Here is an 18,169-nt window from a genome sequence, read left to right as displayed (position 1 = left end):
CACGAGCTCACTCTCTGATCGTCATTCGGTCCGTGTACCAACGTACACGCGACCGTGAAGCTCGGACCCGCAACTACGCTGCGGTTGCGCACCGCCGCTTGCTCGGCGATTTTGGGGTTGAACACCCGATCCCAAAGGGTGTTGATGGGATCCGCGGGGTCCGACACACGTCGTGGGCTACGCAACCGAAACCCAAACGCAGCTGATACGTAGCCGCCGACGCAGGAGCCCTAAGAATTGTCTAGGAATTCGTTCAGAGACCAAGGATAGTCCGGCGATAACAAGTTTCTTCCGAGGCCTCCTCCCAGGGATGGAGCATCGGCCATGGACTAGGTATACACATGTCTGTAGTGCTCCCCCCTCGCAGAGCGGAATGAGCGAGTCACCTTACAATATCGGAAATGAAAACGCACATATAAATGGTATCATAAAGCTCTTATGCTCTTGTGAAGATAGCGCGCATTTTAAAAATCGCCAGAGGATAAACATCGAAAAACCCGTCGGGCGATGGACGATCCTCCAGCCATCAACCAGAATTTTCTGACTTCCTCCATTCAGCCATTCATTCACTTATCAGGACTCAGCACAGTGCCGCTGATGAACAAAATGGACTCGTCAGTAGGGCTCCCAAATACCCGTCAGTTTCAAGGACCGCGATTCTCGGGTACCTGAGAATCGTGGAGTCGGAACCGCGGGTAAAAAACGGAGAGGACCGTAAGTGGGTGACCTGATTATTCGGTCCATAGGGCCTACCGAGCGAGATTTGATGTGTGGGTTTTCAAGACCCGGGTCGACCTACAATTCCCGCGCTATCTCGTCTAAATCGCGGGGGTACTCCCCTTCTTAACGTGCATGGGGGAGACATTCAGCCATCAAAAACATCTCGGCCTCAACCCGCGGTTCCATAACCTCGGGTTGGACGCTGGAAGCCCTACTCTTCAGTGTCACCGAATCAGTCGTCCTCGGATCGGGGGCCGCGGCTCCCTTGAGAGGATTGGATCAAGCCGCCTTATTGCGTTGGAATCCACAGCGAAGACCATCAACATCAGCGTCTTCACTTCCCTCAGCTGAGAGAGGGATACTGCACTGCTATTCTTGCTTCCCTCCACTAAGTTTTTGCATGGGCTCCCCATGGAGCCGAACCGCGTACGGTCGCTCCGCACTCCCGATTGAATAATATTCATGACGAAAAGCAGGGTGTACAGGGAGCCCGCCGTTTATTCGCGCGGGTTTCCTCTTCCTCAGACACCCCAGCAGACAGCTCCAAAAAGAAAACCCTCGGGTCGCCATCTTTCCGGCCGATTTAGCGGTCGACTCTCTGACGGGCTCGGAAATATCCACTGATATTCTCGGAGGAGGCGGCCCGCCCCGGCCTTAGACCGCAAAACTGTATATTCTGGATTCTTGTCATGTTCCCATAGATCCACAGCAAGGGGAGATGCTTTCGTGCTCTGCGAAATTCATCGCGATCATCATCATCAACAGCAGCAGCTGTGTGAGTGTCTCTTAGGTGCGAACTGAGAGAGTGTGTGCGGTGGTTACTGTCTCTAGACAATACTTCGGAGTCTTCTCAAAAAGCCGGGAACAGAAGAGTTTCGGACGCGTGCGGCGTTGCTGAATCAGAGAGGAACACATCGCTGCAGCTGGCGGGAGATGGCCGGGTTGAAAGGTACGAAGTCTTGTCGGAAATTAATTTTCCGGTTATGTTGTCTTGTCCAGTCATGGAGCGCCGCGCCGTTCGTTGCTCTCAAAGGACGCATTACTGCCTTTGAGCGCCGTAAACTTTGGAGTAGAACAATCGGAGTGGAGCAACAATATCCATCCATCTTCAATTGTTGACTAAGGGTGGAAACCTCCGCTTTTCTCTTCCATTCTTGGACGACCAATCATCTTCACCGTCATGGGGACCTACAACTACAAAGCGTGAGTATGGATTGAGGGACATAAGTTAAGCAATGTCTAGACTGACTCATCAATGAACCTCGGAATCTCAATGGAACTATTGGAACATCGTACGGAGCACTACTTTTGTGATGTTTGCCGTTGCTCGACATCATGCGTTCTGAGAAGCTGCATTCGAGTGACTAATGGCTGTGATGCAGTTGAGCCCCCTTCCTGCATTCCTGAATCTAATGCTTGTCTGGACTCAGCATGGCAATATTGGATCAGGGTAGCTCCCCGATCTCACGATCGCAACGATCCAGCTCTCGATTCAGAATGAGATTACTAGTAGAAAACAGCAAGGAAACGCCGAGAGAAATCTAGTTCTCGGGACATTCGCCGATGATGCATCCGCTTCATGCGTAACTGACGATGCCACCCTCTGACGTTGGATTCTGCCTGTAGATTTCAAAGCCAATGGATCTTTTTGAGAACCGGCTCCACTTTCACTCTGACAAGACGGGAACACGATGAATTTCCAATTCATGGCGAGTCCCTGATCTTCGAGCTTTCCTTTTCAGTTTGGTCGCACTGGCGTTCACAGGATCGGTGGGGATGACGATGCTCATCTTGGCTTGTGCTCTACCAAGTTACGGGTGAGCGATTCCGAGGACAAACATGATCCCGAGAACTCGTTCGGGCTACTTCTCGCCAGGCCTATATCAGATTCCGACGCAATCTTCGTGCGAGTTGCCCTTATGATTCTATTCCTCTTCAGAACTTGGTATCCTTTCATCAACGTGGTTTTCTACATGCTGGCGCTACCTCTCATCCTCATCGTGAGAAATTCACGCGACGCAATGAGCTCGGTTAGCACGAGACAAGAAGTTTCGCTATTCCTCACAGCCGTGCTCTTGGTGTCTGCATTTGCTCTTCCCGTGATTCTGGCGCGTGTGCCAGAAGACCCGAAACTTGTGAGTTGTCGCGTGTTCTCGGAAATTCCCCATCGTTCCTGTTCCTTCTTGATGATGTATGCATCAAGCGGATCTTGACTGGCTTTCCGCTTCTTCCGCAGATCCAGTGGAGCGCTTGCGGCCTCACCCTGCTGGCGAACGTCGTCGTTTTCGGGACCATCATAGGTTTCTTCGTGTCCTTCAGCGGGAGTGATTCTGACTATTCCACGTGGTGATCGACCGAATGTAGTTGCCCTGTATACTATGTAGCCCCGACTCGATGAGCCTATCGGACGTGTATATTTATAAGAATAAGTAGGTACTTTTCACGGTCTTCAATTGCCCGGACTGGGACGAGGAGTCCATTCCTATGCAGTATGAGAAGGTTGAGGGGCCCAGGGAGGTTGACATTTTCATCTCCTTGTGACGGAAATCATGAAAGGACTCGTCGATTTAGGAAACCCCCCAGCCGAGCAGTGATCAGCATCGGGAACCTCTAGAGCCGACTCCATTGCCGAGATCCCTCTCGATAGCCAGATGGGTATGAAAATTTCCGAATCCTTGGCACCCGACCTCATCTGTCGGGAGAATTCACATCCTAAGGTCACGTGGAAACCGGGGATGAATCTCGGAACTCTCAACGAAGAGAAATTGTCGCAGATGGGACGAGGTGAATAAAACACAAATCTTCAGCACACGACGTTTCATTTCAATCTAAGGTTTTTCTCACTCTATAATTTACAAGGACTAGATGATGTTTGACGTCGTCGTTGCTCTTTCGAAGCAATCGGCATCGAGCTTCCTTCCTCCGCAATGCAAAAGGGTAGCAAATTTTTACAGAACAGGTCTCATCGTGAATTTTCTGCGTTCTCGATGGTTTGAAAGTCACGACGTTCCGGCGAGCTGGATATGTGGGAGTCTTTCAGGCAGGCAGCGGAGCCCTCGTCAACTTCATGAAGTCCCTCTTGTCTTTCAAGAAGGCGAGCAGCCCGTCAGGATTCTTCTCGGATCGGGGAGAGCCGTAGTCGATGGCCTCGCCTTTCAGATTCACCATACGACCGCCGAGCGACTCCAAAATCGCATTGCCTGCGCAAATGTCCCACTTCTTGATAAGCGTCGTGTGTATGTACAAATCTGCCTTGCTCTCGGCCACCTGCAAAGCTTTGTACCCCGATCCGCCGGCCGAAGTGACCGTGATGTCCCCCCCGAGAGCGTCGCGAGCAAACTGTTTCACTTTGCCAGCATGAGATCTAGAAACAACTATATCTACAGCATCGTCATCGGGTTTGACTTTTTTAGTATTGTAAGCATTGTCGATGTTTATACTGTTCATGATAATGCTATTATTGCCGTCGTCGTCGTCAGCGATTTGAGGCCCACGCAAGCTCCTCGACGGACCCTGACCAACCCAACCCCACACGGTCCGATTCGCGAACGGCTGATGTATTACGCCGATGTGAGCGCGACCTTCCACGGCGATGCACACCATCGTGGTCACGTACTCCGTCAAACCCTCCGTATATTCTTGGGTCGCGTCGAGCGGGTCTATCCAGACCAATATATCACGCAATCGAACAGTTTCATCCACGAAGTTGCTAATCGATTCAGGCAGGTTCACGTCATCGAGTCCGGGAGCGCTGGTTTGAGAAGAGGTTTTCTCGTCTTCGTGTTCTTCGGAAACTACATTCAAATGAGGAAAAATCTTGAACAGCGTTTTGAGCATGACGCGATGACTGCGCATATCGCCATCGGTCAGCGGATCGACTTGACCGAGTTGATTGATTCCCTTGCTTCGGATATTGAGATTCTCCTGCCTTGCGCGCACGACCTCATTGCCTGAAAATAGTGGGAGTTACGCACTTCGTCGACTTTCTCTGCCGGTGTAGATAATCCAAAGCTCGCGGGGAAGCGTTATACGATCTCAGACAATGCAATCAGCGGACTTGGGACGTAGTAAAGCTATTTCGAGCGACCCGACTCACCTCCTCTGATTGCCGCGAGGACCGACGTTCTGAGAAGGAGTCGTAAACTGACTCTCTCTATCCGCGACGCCTGCATTTCCGTGTAGAGTGTGTAGTGTACGAGGACAAGGACGAAAGCCAAACCCAGAACAATGGACAAGTTCGCTGGGCGGCATTGTTTCATCCAGACCATTTTACTTCACTCGGCTCCTAGGATGGGTTAAGGTGCAGGGATGCAGTTTCGCCCGCCGGGATAGAGAGAGAACCTCTCGGTATGATGATTTCCCTAAAACTGAAGACAATGTTGAGGGTCAGACACGTGATCATGACCATCGTTAAGCCACTGTGCGAAATGCTCTTAGTACAGAAAACTCCGATGAGGAGATCACTGAGATCGGGCAGTTCGGAGATTCGGAGCGAGTGGGCAAAGGACTCGATCCCCACCGGCCATCCACGGATACCGTCTGCGTCATCGACCGATCAATTATTTCAGGTACACTGATCGATCCGGAGAACCTACACGGAATCGTCGGTCCGTCGAAATTCATCAAGCATTCTCATGTAGCTCAGGGCGTTGTCTGGGAATGAGTCCCGACGGCGGAGAGCGCAGTTAGGGATACGGGATCGCAGCATGGCTCACTTTCGCCGGCGTCTTGCTTGTCTCAATGTGGTTTCAGCATGAAATCACAAGCCGGAAACTAGGAAAGAACTTTCGAAGGGCGCCCTCTCCGGATATACGATATTCATAGTGCGGCAACTAGAGACGAGGATACTGGTGGATTATAATGAGTCGAATAGATGCAGCGCTTGTCCAACTCGAATTGCCGCTCATGTTAACAAGAAAGGAGAACAGATGTTCCTACGAGTCGCGCCCCACTTAGCGACAGCTTCCCAGGACAGGTTATGAAAAGTTCGTTCATAGTAGAGTCAGGAGCGGCTCTGCGTTGATCACGCTCTGAAATCCGAAAACTGTGGGGGGAGTCTGCGATTCCCGACTCCCGAGAGAGCGGTACCGGACTTCGGTACCGATACCGACCTCATTCGGGTGGCTCAGAGAACGCTTGCGCGGGGCAAAAAAACTGTCTCCTCAGACGATCTCGGCAAGAGCCGGCTTCCACCGTTGATGGGAACCGCATGGTCAAAATTCCCATTGCAGGGACTCGGTGCCTGGGGCTCCGAACGTGGCGGAGCGTCAAAGAGGACCGTCAGGTGAGAGACAGCCGAGCTCTCATCGACGAGATATCTCCGTCCAGGAATAGATTCATGTCCTCACCTCTATATCAGGATTCCTCATTGTGGCGAAAGAAGCACACGTAGGTGTCCTTCGAAGAGCTAGTGCTCGGAAGGCATGGGATTCGGCTTGTACAAGAGTACGCCAAGGTCCTCCTTCGTATCCACGCTGGGTTGAGGAACCATACGAATAGGCGTTCATTAAGTGTACTGGTAACCTATACACGGAGCACGGGGGTTAAAGTGAACAAAAATGGGATCTGTTGTTGGGAGGATCCCGCGTCATTTGACCGCCGGACAAGATGGCGACAGGTCCCGTTTGACGGTTAAATCAGCGGGCGACCGCAGCGCCTTCCGCGCGCGATCACGTTCGAATTCGGCCCGCCGAGCTCCTCATCTTTCAACATTCAATCAATGAGAGGGGACTCTATTAACGTTGACAGGGTCGTCGAAGCGGAGATTTCGAACGAGAATCGCTCAAAGTTTGTCTCTACCGGCCGAGTTCCCGAACATGAAGCGCATGCTTCGATGCGGGTCTCCTCTGCGGTGAATCCTGTCCCTTTTACACATGGGCCTGAAATCTTACGGGAAAGGATTTCTGCCCCGAGACTCTACCGGGAGGAATCTCCCGATCCTGGATTGGTTCCGCAATAACCTTCCTCCAGCCATTCGGCTTCTTTCTAAGGATAGGGAACGTGCTCCATAAAAATAGGAAGGTTGATCGTCTCCTCGACCCGCTTGACGCTCAATTTTCGTCCTAACTTTCCCAAGTTGGTAAAGGCTGGCATAGCCGAAGAGAGAAAGACAGACCTTCGACGATCTGTTCGAATACCTGCCGATCATGGAATCCGGAGCTGACGAGACTCACACATTAAACACCTTCCCGAATCCGACGATCGGTGAGTCTGTCAGACCATCGGTGCGGATTGAGAACACTTCTTGGAATCGCTCTATTTCTCACGTCTCCAAAATGAGACGGAGAACTCGGTAAAGAACATTCGGATGGGTTCCTTCATCGTTATGCGGTAGCCGAAAGTGCGCTCCCTTGCTCCCGGGCCCGTTGTTCAGAGAAGCTTGATGATCCTTTAAGTTTCCGATCCATTGATATTTTGGTTTTCCGTATAATTGTATTTCCCCGCATTTATGCGATGGGTCCCGCTATCTCCCCCCTTTTTCCTTTTTCCCCATCTCGGTAATCACGTGCGTCGGGACTCCGGACGCTTGCTCTCCCGCACTGTTCGCAAGTTATTCCCGTGGTATATTTGAGCCACATGTGTGAATTTCTCGTATGCGTCAGTCTTCATGTTTATCAGATGTCACTCTTATCCCGAACTAAAATACATACATATACCAGGAAGACCAGACGCGAACTATTGGAAGCAGTCTCATTTTTCAAGAGAATCGCCCAAATTTCCTAGATCCCATTCGGTACCGTCAGATCTTGTGTTTTACCCTCCGGCACATGGATCTGTCTCTCTCCCCTCTTCCAGCTATCTCAAGATATCGGAAGCCCTCAAATATTATACATTTTTACGTTCGTCAGATAGGGACGGAAGAAATTCGTGTTCCGATATCGGTAGGACTCCGACCGGGCAGATATCCTTATCATAGCGCCTGATCTTGCGACTCACGATCGGCGTATCCTCGCGGTACTCCAGAGGCTAGAGGAATGGGGTTTCCGATTACGTCTCGCAAAATGTAGTTTCGCTCCATACGTAGTATCTGGGATTAATCGTGACGGATTAAGGGTCTCGAAGCGGATCCGTAGCGAGTTGCGGCCATTCAATCGCTCGCCTCCGAGGATGGAAACCCTTCGTGGCTAATAGAATCAGAAAAATCCACGAATTGACCATCGACGCGAAGTGGCATTACGTCCGTTCAGAGGATGATCCGGCAGATATATTATTATCGAGGGGCGCCGACATATCCAAATACTCAACATCTAACCTGTGGTTTCATGGGCCACAGTGGCTAAGTTTGGACGACACCGATTTGGAAGCACAACTGAAACTCGAGCGCGCTCCTCTCGGACGTGCGCCTTGGGCTATGTTCAGAGGAAGGGCATAGACTTCGACGAGACGTGTTCACCAGTAGCTCGGTATGACTCGTTGAGGGTCCTCCTGGCAATCGCGGCTTCCCGCGACATGGATCTGGCGCAGTTCGACGTCAGATTGGCTTTTCTGTATGGCAAGATCGAGGGAGCGGACGTTCACCCAGAACAGCCTGAGGGATTCGACGACCAGAGCGGAAGAGTGTGTCATCTCAAGAAAGGGTTGTACGGGTTGAAACAGAGCCCCCGGTGCAGGAACAAGCGGTTTTTCGAGTTAATGAAGAACGCAGGACTTCGAAATAGTCAAGCGGATCCGTGCGTGTTCTCGAGGCGCCGTGACGGAAAGTATCTCTACGTAGCTATCTACGTAGACGATGGTGGTCGGCAGCAGCAAAACCGAGATAGACTTCTCCCTCGAGCAACTGACCCGTGAGTTTAATTTCACGACAGGTACACTCGACAATTTCCTCAGAATGAAAATCGAGCGGATGATGATGAGGAAGACGGTTCGAACAGTGTGAGTCACGCAGCCTACGTGAACACCATTTTACAGCTATTTCGGATGGCTGAGTCGAATCCTCTCTCAACCCCGGCGAGTATTGTTGAAAGCGAGGTTGGTCGGGATGTGTCGGGTAAAGTTCCGAATCGTGAAGCTGTCGGCAGTTTGATGTATTTCATGACGGCCGCGCGTCCAGAGTCCAGACATCCATCCGCTGTAAGCAAAGCGTCAAGAGTCTTGGACAACCCCACCGAGAGGAGCTGGAATGAAGTCCAGCGTGTGTTCAGGTATCTGAAAGGTACCATGGATTATAGGCTGACCCACAAGGAAGGAGAAACGAAGCTCAGCGTCTTCAGTGATGCAGATTTCGGAGGAGACAGGACGACCCGACGGTCAACCTCCGGCGTCGTTGCTGTCTTCGCAGACGGGGCAGTTCCGTGGTCAAGTCAGCTCCAGCAGTCGGTTGCTCTGATTGCATTATAATAATAAGCACCACGGGAGCGGAGATCATGGCTGCCAGCGAGGGAGCAAAGGAGTTGATATTGCTCAAACGTCTTCTGGTAGACCTTTCCGGAAGGATGGACGCCCCTCCCACACTCTTCATGGATTCAGCAAGTGGAATACAACTGGCGAAGAATCCTGAATACCACAAGAGGTCCAAACATATAGAGATCAGACACTCCTTCGTGAGAGAAAGGTTCCTCAGCGGGGACATCACTCTCCAACATATCGAGGGAAAGAGGATGATCGATGTGCTCAGTCTGAGCGATGTCAGCTACCAAGTGCCGCGCGGTCCAGCGTACGTCGAAAGAGTCGTGTTCTCCGTATCCTACTGAACTTGCCAGGTTGACGGATCTTCTCAAGTACTGCTAGCATCAGGAGCATAGTTCAAAACAACAGAAGCTTCACTAGATCAGTCGGAATACCAGGAGGAGGTCAGAATTCTAACTTCAGACTGACGAGGACGCCTTCTGTGTGGTCACAGAGCAGAGACTAAATCTGCTCGTTTATTCGACGAATATATAATACGGTATCTGTGTCAAGGAGATTGTAGGTTGAGAGAGTGAATATGCGCAGTTCGCATCCGGGATTCCCTGAGTTTTTCATCTAGGTCGCTGGACTAGGAAAGTAGCCGATTGTGTCTATTCAGCAGCTGGTTCGATAGCATGGATCGGAGGTTTCTGACAAACGAGAAGAGAGTTAGGGAATTACATATTTCAGCAGCACTGTTCCGATTTCGACCGATCGGTCGAGCTCGAAATCGGCTCTGGTGGTCGTTTAGCGTTGCAGGATCCCTCTTTTCGATTCGAAAAGAAAGCAAAGGATCGCGCGGCGCAACACGAAGACGATGCGCGCTAAGGCGCTGCTTTCGCCCGCTGATCTGACGGCCAAACGGGACCTGTCGCCATCTTGTCCAGCGGTCCAATGACGCGGGGTCGTTGTTGGGAGAGCGGAGGCGATGATGCTTATGATCTTACGTGCCACTTCGACTCGACTTGGATGGCTCTCTTGTCTCTCCGCATCTGATTTCCGAGTCCCGAAGACTCACTCCGAAGACCGGGTCATGGCCCGCACCTCGACGCACGATTTTCCCGACTAAGTCGCATTACGTTGACTCATTGCCTTGACCCACTCTTCACCGGGGCCGCGCTCCGGATATCCCTGCGGACGGGGTCGACCGGGCTCTTATTCTTAGAGAGACTTGATCTCAGAAGGCGGTCTCGAATTTCCGGGCGGGGACCTTAACGGATTCTGTGGCTGATTAAGGCTCTACGGACTTCGGCGTCGCATGCCACTCCCGTATGGTCAGGAGGGCACTCGGATCTCTACCGAGTCTCTCAAATCTCCCTTATTGAGGAGTAATCGACTGAGAGAAACCGGAAGGATGGGGAGTAAGTTCAGACTCGAACTTTCTTATGAGCGCTGGAGTCGGATCCAGCAGAGTCAGCTCCCTACCCCTCCGCTTTTCAGCTCCCTCATTATCCGTGAAATTTCGCCGGAGTGTTTCTCTGCGCGAAGGATTCCATCCTCCACCGTAACTCGAGGACGTTTTCGTTCCGTTCCGAGGTTCCGAAGAGGGACGTCAGACGGTCTTCGTCCCGCGTACGCTCGGCAGGACTTAAATGACCTTCGGGTCCTTCACAGAACTCGCTGGAGGAGTTTGTTCGAACATTCTCGGGAGACTCGGAAGGAGCGCCCTGGTTGGTTCTGAACATTCAGCAAAGCTCATCGTTGTCACTGTCTGCTCCGTCCGTTCTCTTCTCTCGATTTAGCACGAGCCGCCTCCCGGTGGTACGAAACTTTCCACGGACCTGATGACATATCGCGTTCGAATCCTTCGGAGTCTCTGGAACTTTCATAGCGTAGTGGGTCCGATTTCATTCACAAAGGAAGTGGTGCGCCCCTAGGCTCTCGGCATCCAGCCGCCGCTCCGGCGAACAAACTCGGCTCCACTATTTGAGGTACCCCGGAAGCGCCACATTGTCGCGGATTTCTAATTAAGACTGTCGGACCTTTTCTTGATGGACTCTATTCCGCGGGACTCAAATCTAAGATTGCTATGAATGGCTCGTAGAGAGTACCGAACTCCTTTTTCAGAACTTTCGTGTAATTCTGATCGACCGGGGCCAACTACCGTTCAGAAGCGGATCAGCTGACGAGCTGTCAAAAGACGAGCTTCGATAATCGGATGCTTGCTCTTCCATCGAATCTCGTCCGGACCGAGCAAGGGTGCCTGAGAGTTCAGTGAAACGTATGTCATTCAGCGTCAATGGACTCCGGGGAGAACAACACGCTTCCGTCGGAACTCTCCTGGAAACAGACCGTGCTCGAACGACTGAGCAATTATCCAATTCTCGGAAGCGTCCCTGAGCTGAAAGTTGTTTTCACTCAGGATCTAGGTCGGAACCTGAGAGCTCAGGACTCGTCCCAACAGCATGCGGAGACCACGCCTCCGAGCAGGGAGTTGCTACAAGAACTCTTGCGCGACGGCCGATTCCGCGCAGCTTTCTCAATGACCACAAAACTTCTATCGAGTGAGTCGGAGATTAGGAATGCATTGGAGATTTGGCAGTGTCGCATCAACCTGTTCATCCGACTTGGAGCCTTCTCGGAAGCCAAGCTGGAAATCGATCAGTTCTCCCAATTAGAGGATCTACCAATACAATTTGGTCAGAACTCCACGAACGGCGGAGTTCCCTTCACCTTGCTCCTGTCGGTAGCACACCTGCACATCCTGTGTGGTTACAACGATAGAGCCCAAGGAAAACTGACTAAGCTACTAAACCAAAGCTCCGAGAACATCGAGTATTTCAGAACACGAGGCAAGGAGGATTTCGCGCAGCTCTGGGAAGACCGGCGGCTGAAGGTTACCGCCATGTTAGTCAATTACGGAGTGGAACAGAACGATTTCAAGTTCGCGATCGATGCTCTCTTCGACTACCGTGACCGACAAAAAGATCCTCTCGAAGTTGCGAAGATTGACTCGACGATGGGGAAACTCTTCCTCCAATTCGGTGACGTTGCAACAGCCGAATCACTCTTCCAAAAAGCGAACAAACTCTGTCACGGAGTCGAGGGACAGCTGCAAATCTTGAAGAATAACGCGTTGCTGAGTATCGCGAACGGGAACTATCAAGCAGCTCATGCAGCTTATGGGGAGGCATTACAGCTGAAGCCGGAGGATATAACTTTCATCAACAACATGGCTGTCTGCGCACTCTACATGGGTCGATCTGCGGAAGGCACGCAGCAAATCGAAGCGGCTCTGAACGCCAATCCCAACGCCATGCTGAACGAATGTACAGTCGGAAACATTTGCGCCCTGTATCGATTGCAGTCTATTGTCGGGGAGAATAAGAAAGCCAAAGTTAGAGAAATGGTTGCTCAGTACTGCCCAGAAACTTTCAACTGCCAAGCGCTGGAATCGGAAAGTTGAGAGCGATGTCACGCCTCGTAGATATGGAATTATCGTATAGTATGAGAATAAAAATGAGGTTTATTGGACGACATCGCTCCAGTCGGGTATCGACCGGGACAGGCGTTGGTGAAGCTCGTTCGAGGATACGGCATGTGACTGATTTCTTATTGGAGGGGGTTTTCCTTTAGTTCTACTGGATTCGGCCATGAATTACCTAGGTTGCATCCTCTACATGATCCGAGAGCTGAAGTTGTTTGGGTTCTAAAAACCGGAATGCACCCGATGGAATTCGCTGACGACTGGCTCGAGCGGACGTATCCTTCCGTGACACCTGTTCCCCGGTATTTCGGTTCAGCCAATCATCTCTCGTGGAGAGCATATCGTCCGGCCGCGCGAGTCCTTCCGATGATCGTGAAACCTATATTCATATCGAGATCAGAATCGCTTTTCGTAAGCAGTGGGCAAGCATCCAAATGATAAGAAGATCTGGAGGCACCCCATACTCTCGAGCATCGATCCTATCTTTTCTCCATTAGTCAAAGCTCTGCCTCTAGGACAGACATCCTGCGACCGATATTTTGCGACAGAACATGCCCGGTCGGGACTCGAATTTCAACGTTCAGTGGGGAACCAGTGCTACATGAGCCGGCCGATGACGATCGCACTCCACAATCAAAGTCCCGTGGGGGCTGAAAGGCCATGATGTACGATTGAGATCCCAGAGCGACATGAGCGAATACCACTATTCGCTCATCCGATAACTTCTGTAGCCATCGAGGCTCCGAGTAATTTCCCCGAATCCCTTTCAGTTGCCCTTAGTCAAATCGGAATTTATCCCCAAACCTATCACTGACTGTCTATCTCCCCGCCTGCTTGGGTTGCGAGAGTGCACAAGGTGACACGGTCGAAAACGCGACTTCGGTGAGATTGATCGGAGCTCTGGAGGGGTACACCCCAACAGTTGATTTCCTGACGGCGGCTCGCTGCGGCTAGGAGGCAATCAGAAGATGAACGGCGATCTCACTGAATGTTCCCCTATGGAGGAAGTGATTCGTGCTTCAAGCTCGATTCAAGATAGTCTCTGACACCTGATGACTCCTCTGAGTACCCTGACCCTCGTGCTTGTCCTTGCTCTCGAGGCCTCTCTAGTTTTGACCCGAACTCCGCCGCCCGGAGCCGGGGCAGCTGTGGCGGAGGGTCCCTTGTCTCTATTCCGGATCGGCAAGCGAATCAACGTTCCAAAGTTATCATTTTGCCCTGAACCATTTTGTCGGCGATGGCTCCACTCATCCGGAATCTGCAGGACCCGATTCCACGAACGCTATATCAAGCCGAGTTTTCCAAGCACAGGCTCGTGTCTCAGCTCGAGCATGAATTTTGCAAGGCTTCGACGGCCGAGCAGAATATGTTTTCAACATCAAAGTTATCGGAGATCTTGTAATAATTGAGCTCTTCCCCGTCCAAAGCAATCCTGGAGGTCCGCTCACTGCGATCGGGGAAGTCTGAGGGTCAAATTCGCCTCCGTCATAGAAGTCATCTTGCAGGACCAGTTAGGTCAAACAAGTCTCGACGAGACGGCGTGAAAGTCACGCCGATATACAGGCATTGCAAAGGAAACTATTTTCTCTGTCGATTCTGCCGCATATCACAAGCAGAGTCGCGTCATTCATGGACTCCGAGACGACCAGGAGGTCGAGGGTCAAAATCCACGACATTATTGATATGTATTCTCCCTCGCGAGACACGTGCGCGGAGCACGTCGCTCAAAATATCCTCGTCGTACCCTTAAGAGATGTTGTCCTTGCTCTTTGTCTGAACGAAGTCGCGCGCCGACCATCATATAAGGCTGGTCGATAGGGGGGAACTCTTCTCCCGATGGAAGAGGAATCGCGTACCGATCGTTAGAAAACAGTCATTATGTGTGGACACGTTTCTGATAGGCTGCCTGGCGGAAATAGTCAGGCACGATACGCGTGCAGAGACCACCGTTTCGATCCTGAACGCTTTCGAAACTAGCTCACAACTCTCGTGGCATGCCGCACATGTCATCGAGGAGAGAGCCGCCCCGCACCGCTCCTCTCGTGAGATAGGGCACGAAAACGTGTCGACGATGTTTCTGCAGACGCCCGTCCAATATCGAAGACGTCCCGAGCAGAATGTGATACTGGTCCTCAACCCGATTCCCGTGTCTATTCGAGCCGTGCCTCATTAGGGAATCGGGTCCGATTCGTGAAGTGACTCCAACTCTCCCATGACTTCTCGATTTCCTGGTCTCCCAGACGATTGAATCCAAGCGCGCGCCGAGTCCCTAACATTGGGAGGTCCTGCCAGGTCAAAGTCATCTCAAGTCTCTCAGCAATCGGGCATGCGGTTGCTGGATGTCCCCAAAGAGCCGTCTTGGGCAAATGCTCTTGTTTGCGAACGAAGTCAAGCACATCCTGTAAGATGGGGCTGCCTTCTACATACACGCAGATGGCATCATTTTACATATAGCCGAAAGTCAACAGGATTGTTCATTGTAGGGAGATTCAGAGCTTCCTCGACGACCCATAGTGTTGGACGGTCAAGATGCGGCCGAAGCTCTTGATCAGAAAGTTCGGATTCATGCGCTCTGGCGCTAATAAGCCTCTATATGAATATCGAATCGGTGGTCGCGAACCCAGGGCTTGTGAAGGATCCTTCCAGGATCCCGGGGGTCCCCTTCTCCCCATCTGAGAAGTCGCGGGCCAAGTTGTTGAGAGAAGTGTCTCCGATCAGAGAAAAGTACGTCCAAGTGTTTGAGTCGTACAACCGCCCATCCTGGTCTAATGTTGTACGGTCCGAAATCCTCACAAGACGAGGCGATCGCGACCTAATTGAGCGGATGCAATGGAAATATGTACTCGATTATGACGCGGCGAGCTTGAGATGTGAAATCTCCAACTCGGGGATCATCCCCATCGCTGCACTTGGAGGGATAACGCTATCCTTACTCTTATTCCTATATACTGTTCAGTACGGATCCCTACTCCAGCGACCTTAATATTGGAAAATATTGCCCAGGTCACAGCAGCCTTGACTCTGAGCCAATGATTTCGGGCGAATTAACCCAAGCTTTCGCTGCCCTATCTTTCCGCGACCCACGCTCTCGGCTAGCTGAATCGAGTCCAGTCGTCATCGCAATCAGACGGAAACCCGCCGATGAATTCCACTACTCCCTCCCCAAAATGAACAATCCGCCGTGGCGCTCTTCCGCGATTTGCGATCAGTCGCATGCGGCAAATGCGTCGAAAATCAGAGGAGGACTCCATTCTCTATCTCCAGGGCAGGTTCCGTACTCTTAGGGTGATGCCTCCCTCCCTCCCTTCCATAGTCTATCCTTCTGATTGTAATTGCTGTGACCGACATGCAGTCCGCGCGGCATGCCAGCTGAGGGACCGAATTTCGGAAATCGTCTGAAAAAGGTCAAATCGTTCGCTGGGGAGGCGCGCTCATCTCCATACCAGCAAGCCTTACTCTTGCGGAGACATTGGAGCAGCGGAGATCTTTCCGTCCTAGCGGATTTCGTTTCTTGAGCTTACCGAAGGCAGTTCCCGGAATTCTATGCTCTGTATAATCCACAACCAAACTCTCCCAAATAAAATAGGTAATTTCGTACGTAATGATGTTTGCACAGGGTTGATTGCTCGAGCAACGATTTTTACCCGACCATCGAACCTTCTCCGAGCTCCCTTGTTTTGCCGAGCTCCTTGCTCTCCGACCCTCCCACTTGCTGAAGTCGGCCTTGCTCCGCCTTCGCCGTATATCGCGAGTTAAATTCTTTTCTTTTGGTCCGATTCGCGCCGGATTCTCGAGTCGAGCTCCATGGGTCGCTGGGGCTTCCCGATGCGACCATCCAGGCTTGCGTGCTGATGATGATCATCCAGTCGACCAGTTTCGGGAATGCAGTCAACTTTTTAGGAAACCGAGAAATCAATCATCAATCCAGGAGTCTCGACGGTCAGATACCGACGCGTTTCGAATTTGGATGTCAGAACGATCGGAAGTACGGGAAGGGAGCTCGACACAGCCAGTCTAGATCTCGCAAGGTTCAGAGGGATACTTTCGAATTCTGGTACTCAAGACCCTCAGGCAGGTGCAGAGCCCAGGTCACGTCAGAGCGCAACGGCTGTTGAGGAAGCCGGGTCGCTGTTTTTCATCCCAACTAAACGAGATCCGAAAAATCCTAGGTCGTCGGAAAACTCGATATGGGACACCCCCTACCCCGCACGATCGCCAGAATCCACGTCCTTCGAAAGATGTTCCTCTCCGACCCCGCCTCTGTAAGGAACGGAGTCGTCGCGCGAAGCATCCGTCGTGCAAGAAATTCATGTCATCAACCCCTAGCAATGAACAGTAATAGCGATCCGAACGCGGGGCGAGGATTGACGCACGAGACTCAATTTAATCAGTCTAACATCAGACTTTCGGGAAGCACGTATTTCAGGAGCCCGTCACGCCCATATGACAAGGACGATTCCGTGTGTCTATATTTTATTATACAGTCAACCGTAACCTTGAGGAAGGTAAGTCGACGACACCGCTAACGAGGAGCGAATCCCAAAGCTCCATGTTGACGGCAGTGATCGGCGTCGGACTCTCCCCGGAGTGGACTCCTCAGATTATTTCGGCGTGTTGACGAGATCCATTCCGGAAGCCCGGATCCTGACGCCGGCACCGTCTTGCTAGGATCCTCGGAGGACCGGAAACTCAAGGGTTACACTTCGAAGATCTCTAGGTGCTCGGATGGAATAGAACATCGCCTTCTGCCAAGCGAGGAACGCAGACCACGGAGGCCGGATTTGAGTCCTCGCCGATACGGCGTCATCAATGAGCAGACTCGGACACCACGGCGATGAGCTAGACAGGTCTGATCGGGTGAAACAAGTGTCGGAGTCTCTCAATCGGGCGCTCGGCTTCAGCGAGAAGAAAAAGTGTTAGTCGCTGGCCGTGTGCTGAGAAAAAAAAACTCATTACGAATCAAGACGCGTTTCAGTGAAGAAATTAGGTAAACGGTCCAGAATACCCACAAGAGAGGGAGAAGATAGTCTCAATCTGATTCCATATCGTGCATCTTATCTCAAGACTCCTTGGCCGAGCTCACTGCACGTTTCCGAGAGGCCATATTGTCCTATCGCGTGGTGAGAGATGCCCTCCGGGGGAGGGAGTGGCGTCTCGGACGAGAACGTTCTAGCATCGAGAGTGCTGACGGTCCGCGAGATCTTCCAAGGTCCATCGATGACTCGAAGCCTCGACGCATGCGAATCTCGGGGAGATCTGACCGAGTCTCGTGACAGGGAACTCCGTATTGACGTATATAGTAGCGATTCGTGAGGATGCTCAGCCATTGTGTGAAATATATACAAACTAGAACAATGCATCGATTGCGATTTTCAAAAGCGTTGAGACTGCTTGCGAATGTGAACGATATCGAATGCGTCCGAAAAGCTGCTATGGTCATCCAGTCTCATGGTCGACAATTGGTCGCAGACCTGTTTTGGGATAACCTTGCTGGCTCTACACTCCGAAGTTTCGTGGAGTCAGCGTTTTCGCGCGAGGTCCAACCGGGTCGGAATGAACTCAACAAGGTTTCCCAGAGCAATAATTGGGCTTCGATCGCACGCGCGATACACGCACGTCTGCTCACATGCACACGGT

The 18,169-nt window shown here is 51.7% G+C and overlaps 3 protein-coding genes across 4 annotated transcripts; 2 read left to right on the top strand and 1 right to left on the bottom strand.

Moving 5' to 3' along the window:
* Nucleotides 1–1,519: 1,519 nt before the first annotated feature.
* On the top strand, nt 1,520–3,530 carry LOC100908387 (leptin receptor gene-related protein). 2 transcript variants are annotated; one of them, XM_018638116.1, is made up of 4 exons: nt 1,520–1,669; nt 2,463–2,537; nt 2,660–2,855; nt 2,957–3,530. In XM_018638116.1, the coding sequence occupies exons 2-4, from the start codon at nt 2,497–2,499 to the stop codon at nt 3,068–3,070; spliced, it is 351 nt and encodes a 116-aa protein (XP_018493632.1). In that variant the 5' UTR covers nt 1,520–1,669; nt 2,463–2,496; the 3' UTR covers nt 3,071–3,530. The 2 variants fall into 2 exon arrangements, with proteins under 2 accessions (XP_018493632.1, XP_003737271.1); XM_003737223.2 differs by having other exon boundaries at nt 1,669–1,923; nt 2,660–2,750.
* On the bottom strand, nt 3,521–6,319 carry LOC100908618 (inositol monophosphatase 3). Its single transcript, XM_018638108.1, has 3 exons — nt 6,069–6,319; nt 4,817–5,087; nt 3,521–4,670 (listed from the first exon to the last, which is right to left on the bottom strand). Exons 2-3 carry the CDS (start codon nt 4,986–4,988, stop codon nt 3,757–3,759), a joined length of 1,086 nt encoding a protein of 361 aa, XP_018493624.1. The 5' UTR covers nt 4,989–5,087; nt 6,069–6,319; the 3' UTR covers nt 3,521–3,756.
* A 5,025-nt stretch (nt 6,320–11,344) lies between these two features.
* On the top strand, nt 11,345–12,511 carry LOC100902241 (trafficking protein particle complex subunit 12). Its single transcript, XM_003737262.1, has one exon. The coding sequence runs from the start codon at nt 11,345–11,347 to the stop codon at nt 12,509–12,511; it is 1,167 nt and encodes a 388-aa protein (XP_003737310.1).
* The last annotated feature ends 5,658 nt before the right edge of the window (nt 12,512–18,169 follow it).

Source organism: Galendromus occidentalis, unplaced genomic scaffold, assembly GCF_000255335.2.
Source record: "Galendromus occidentalis unplaced genomic scaffold, Mocc_1.1 scf7180000075420, whole genome shotgun sequence".
NCBI lineage: Eukaryota > Metazoa > Arthropoda > Arachnida > Mesostigmata > Phytoseiidae > Galendromus > Galendromus occidentalis.
This window is presented reverse-complemented; position numbering and strand designations above follow the sequence as displayed.

Excerpts from the sequence above, each read along its gene's own strand:
- LOC100908387 (XM_018638116.1), top strand. The coding sequence starts at position 2,497 with ATGACGATGCTCATCTTGGCTTGTGCTCTACCAAGTTACGG. Across the intron at positions 2,538-2,659 it reads TGTGCTCTACCAAGTTACGG|AACTTGGTATCCTTTCATCA; the intron begins GTGAGCGATTCC and ends ATTCCTCTTCAG. Across the intron at positions 2,856-2,956 it reads TGCCAGAAGACCCGAAACTT|ATCCAGTGGAGCGCTTGCGG; the intron begins GTGAGTTGTCGC and ends CTTCTTCCGCAG.
- LOC100908618 (XM_018638108.1), bottom strand. The coding sequence starts at position 4,988 with ATGGTCTGGATGAAACAATGCCGCCCAGCGAACTTGTCCATTGTTCTG. Across the intron at positions 4,671-4,816 it reads CCTCGCGGCAATCAGAGGAG|GCAATGAGGTCGTGCGCGCA; the intron begins GTGAGTCGGGTC and ends CACTATTTTCAG.
- LOC100902241 (XM_003737262.1), top strand. The coding sequence starts at position 11,345 with ATGGACTCCGGGGAGAACAACACGCTTCCGTCGGAACTCTCCTGGAAA.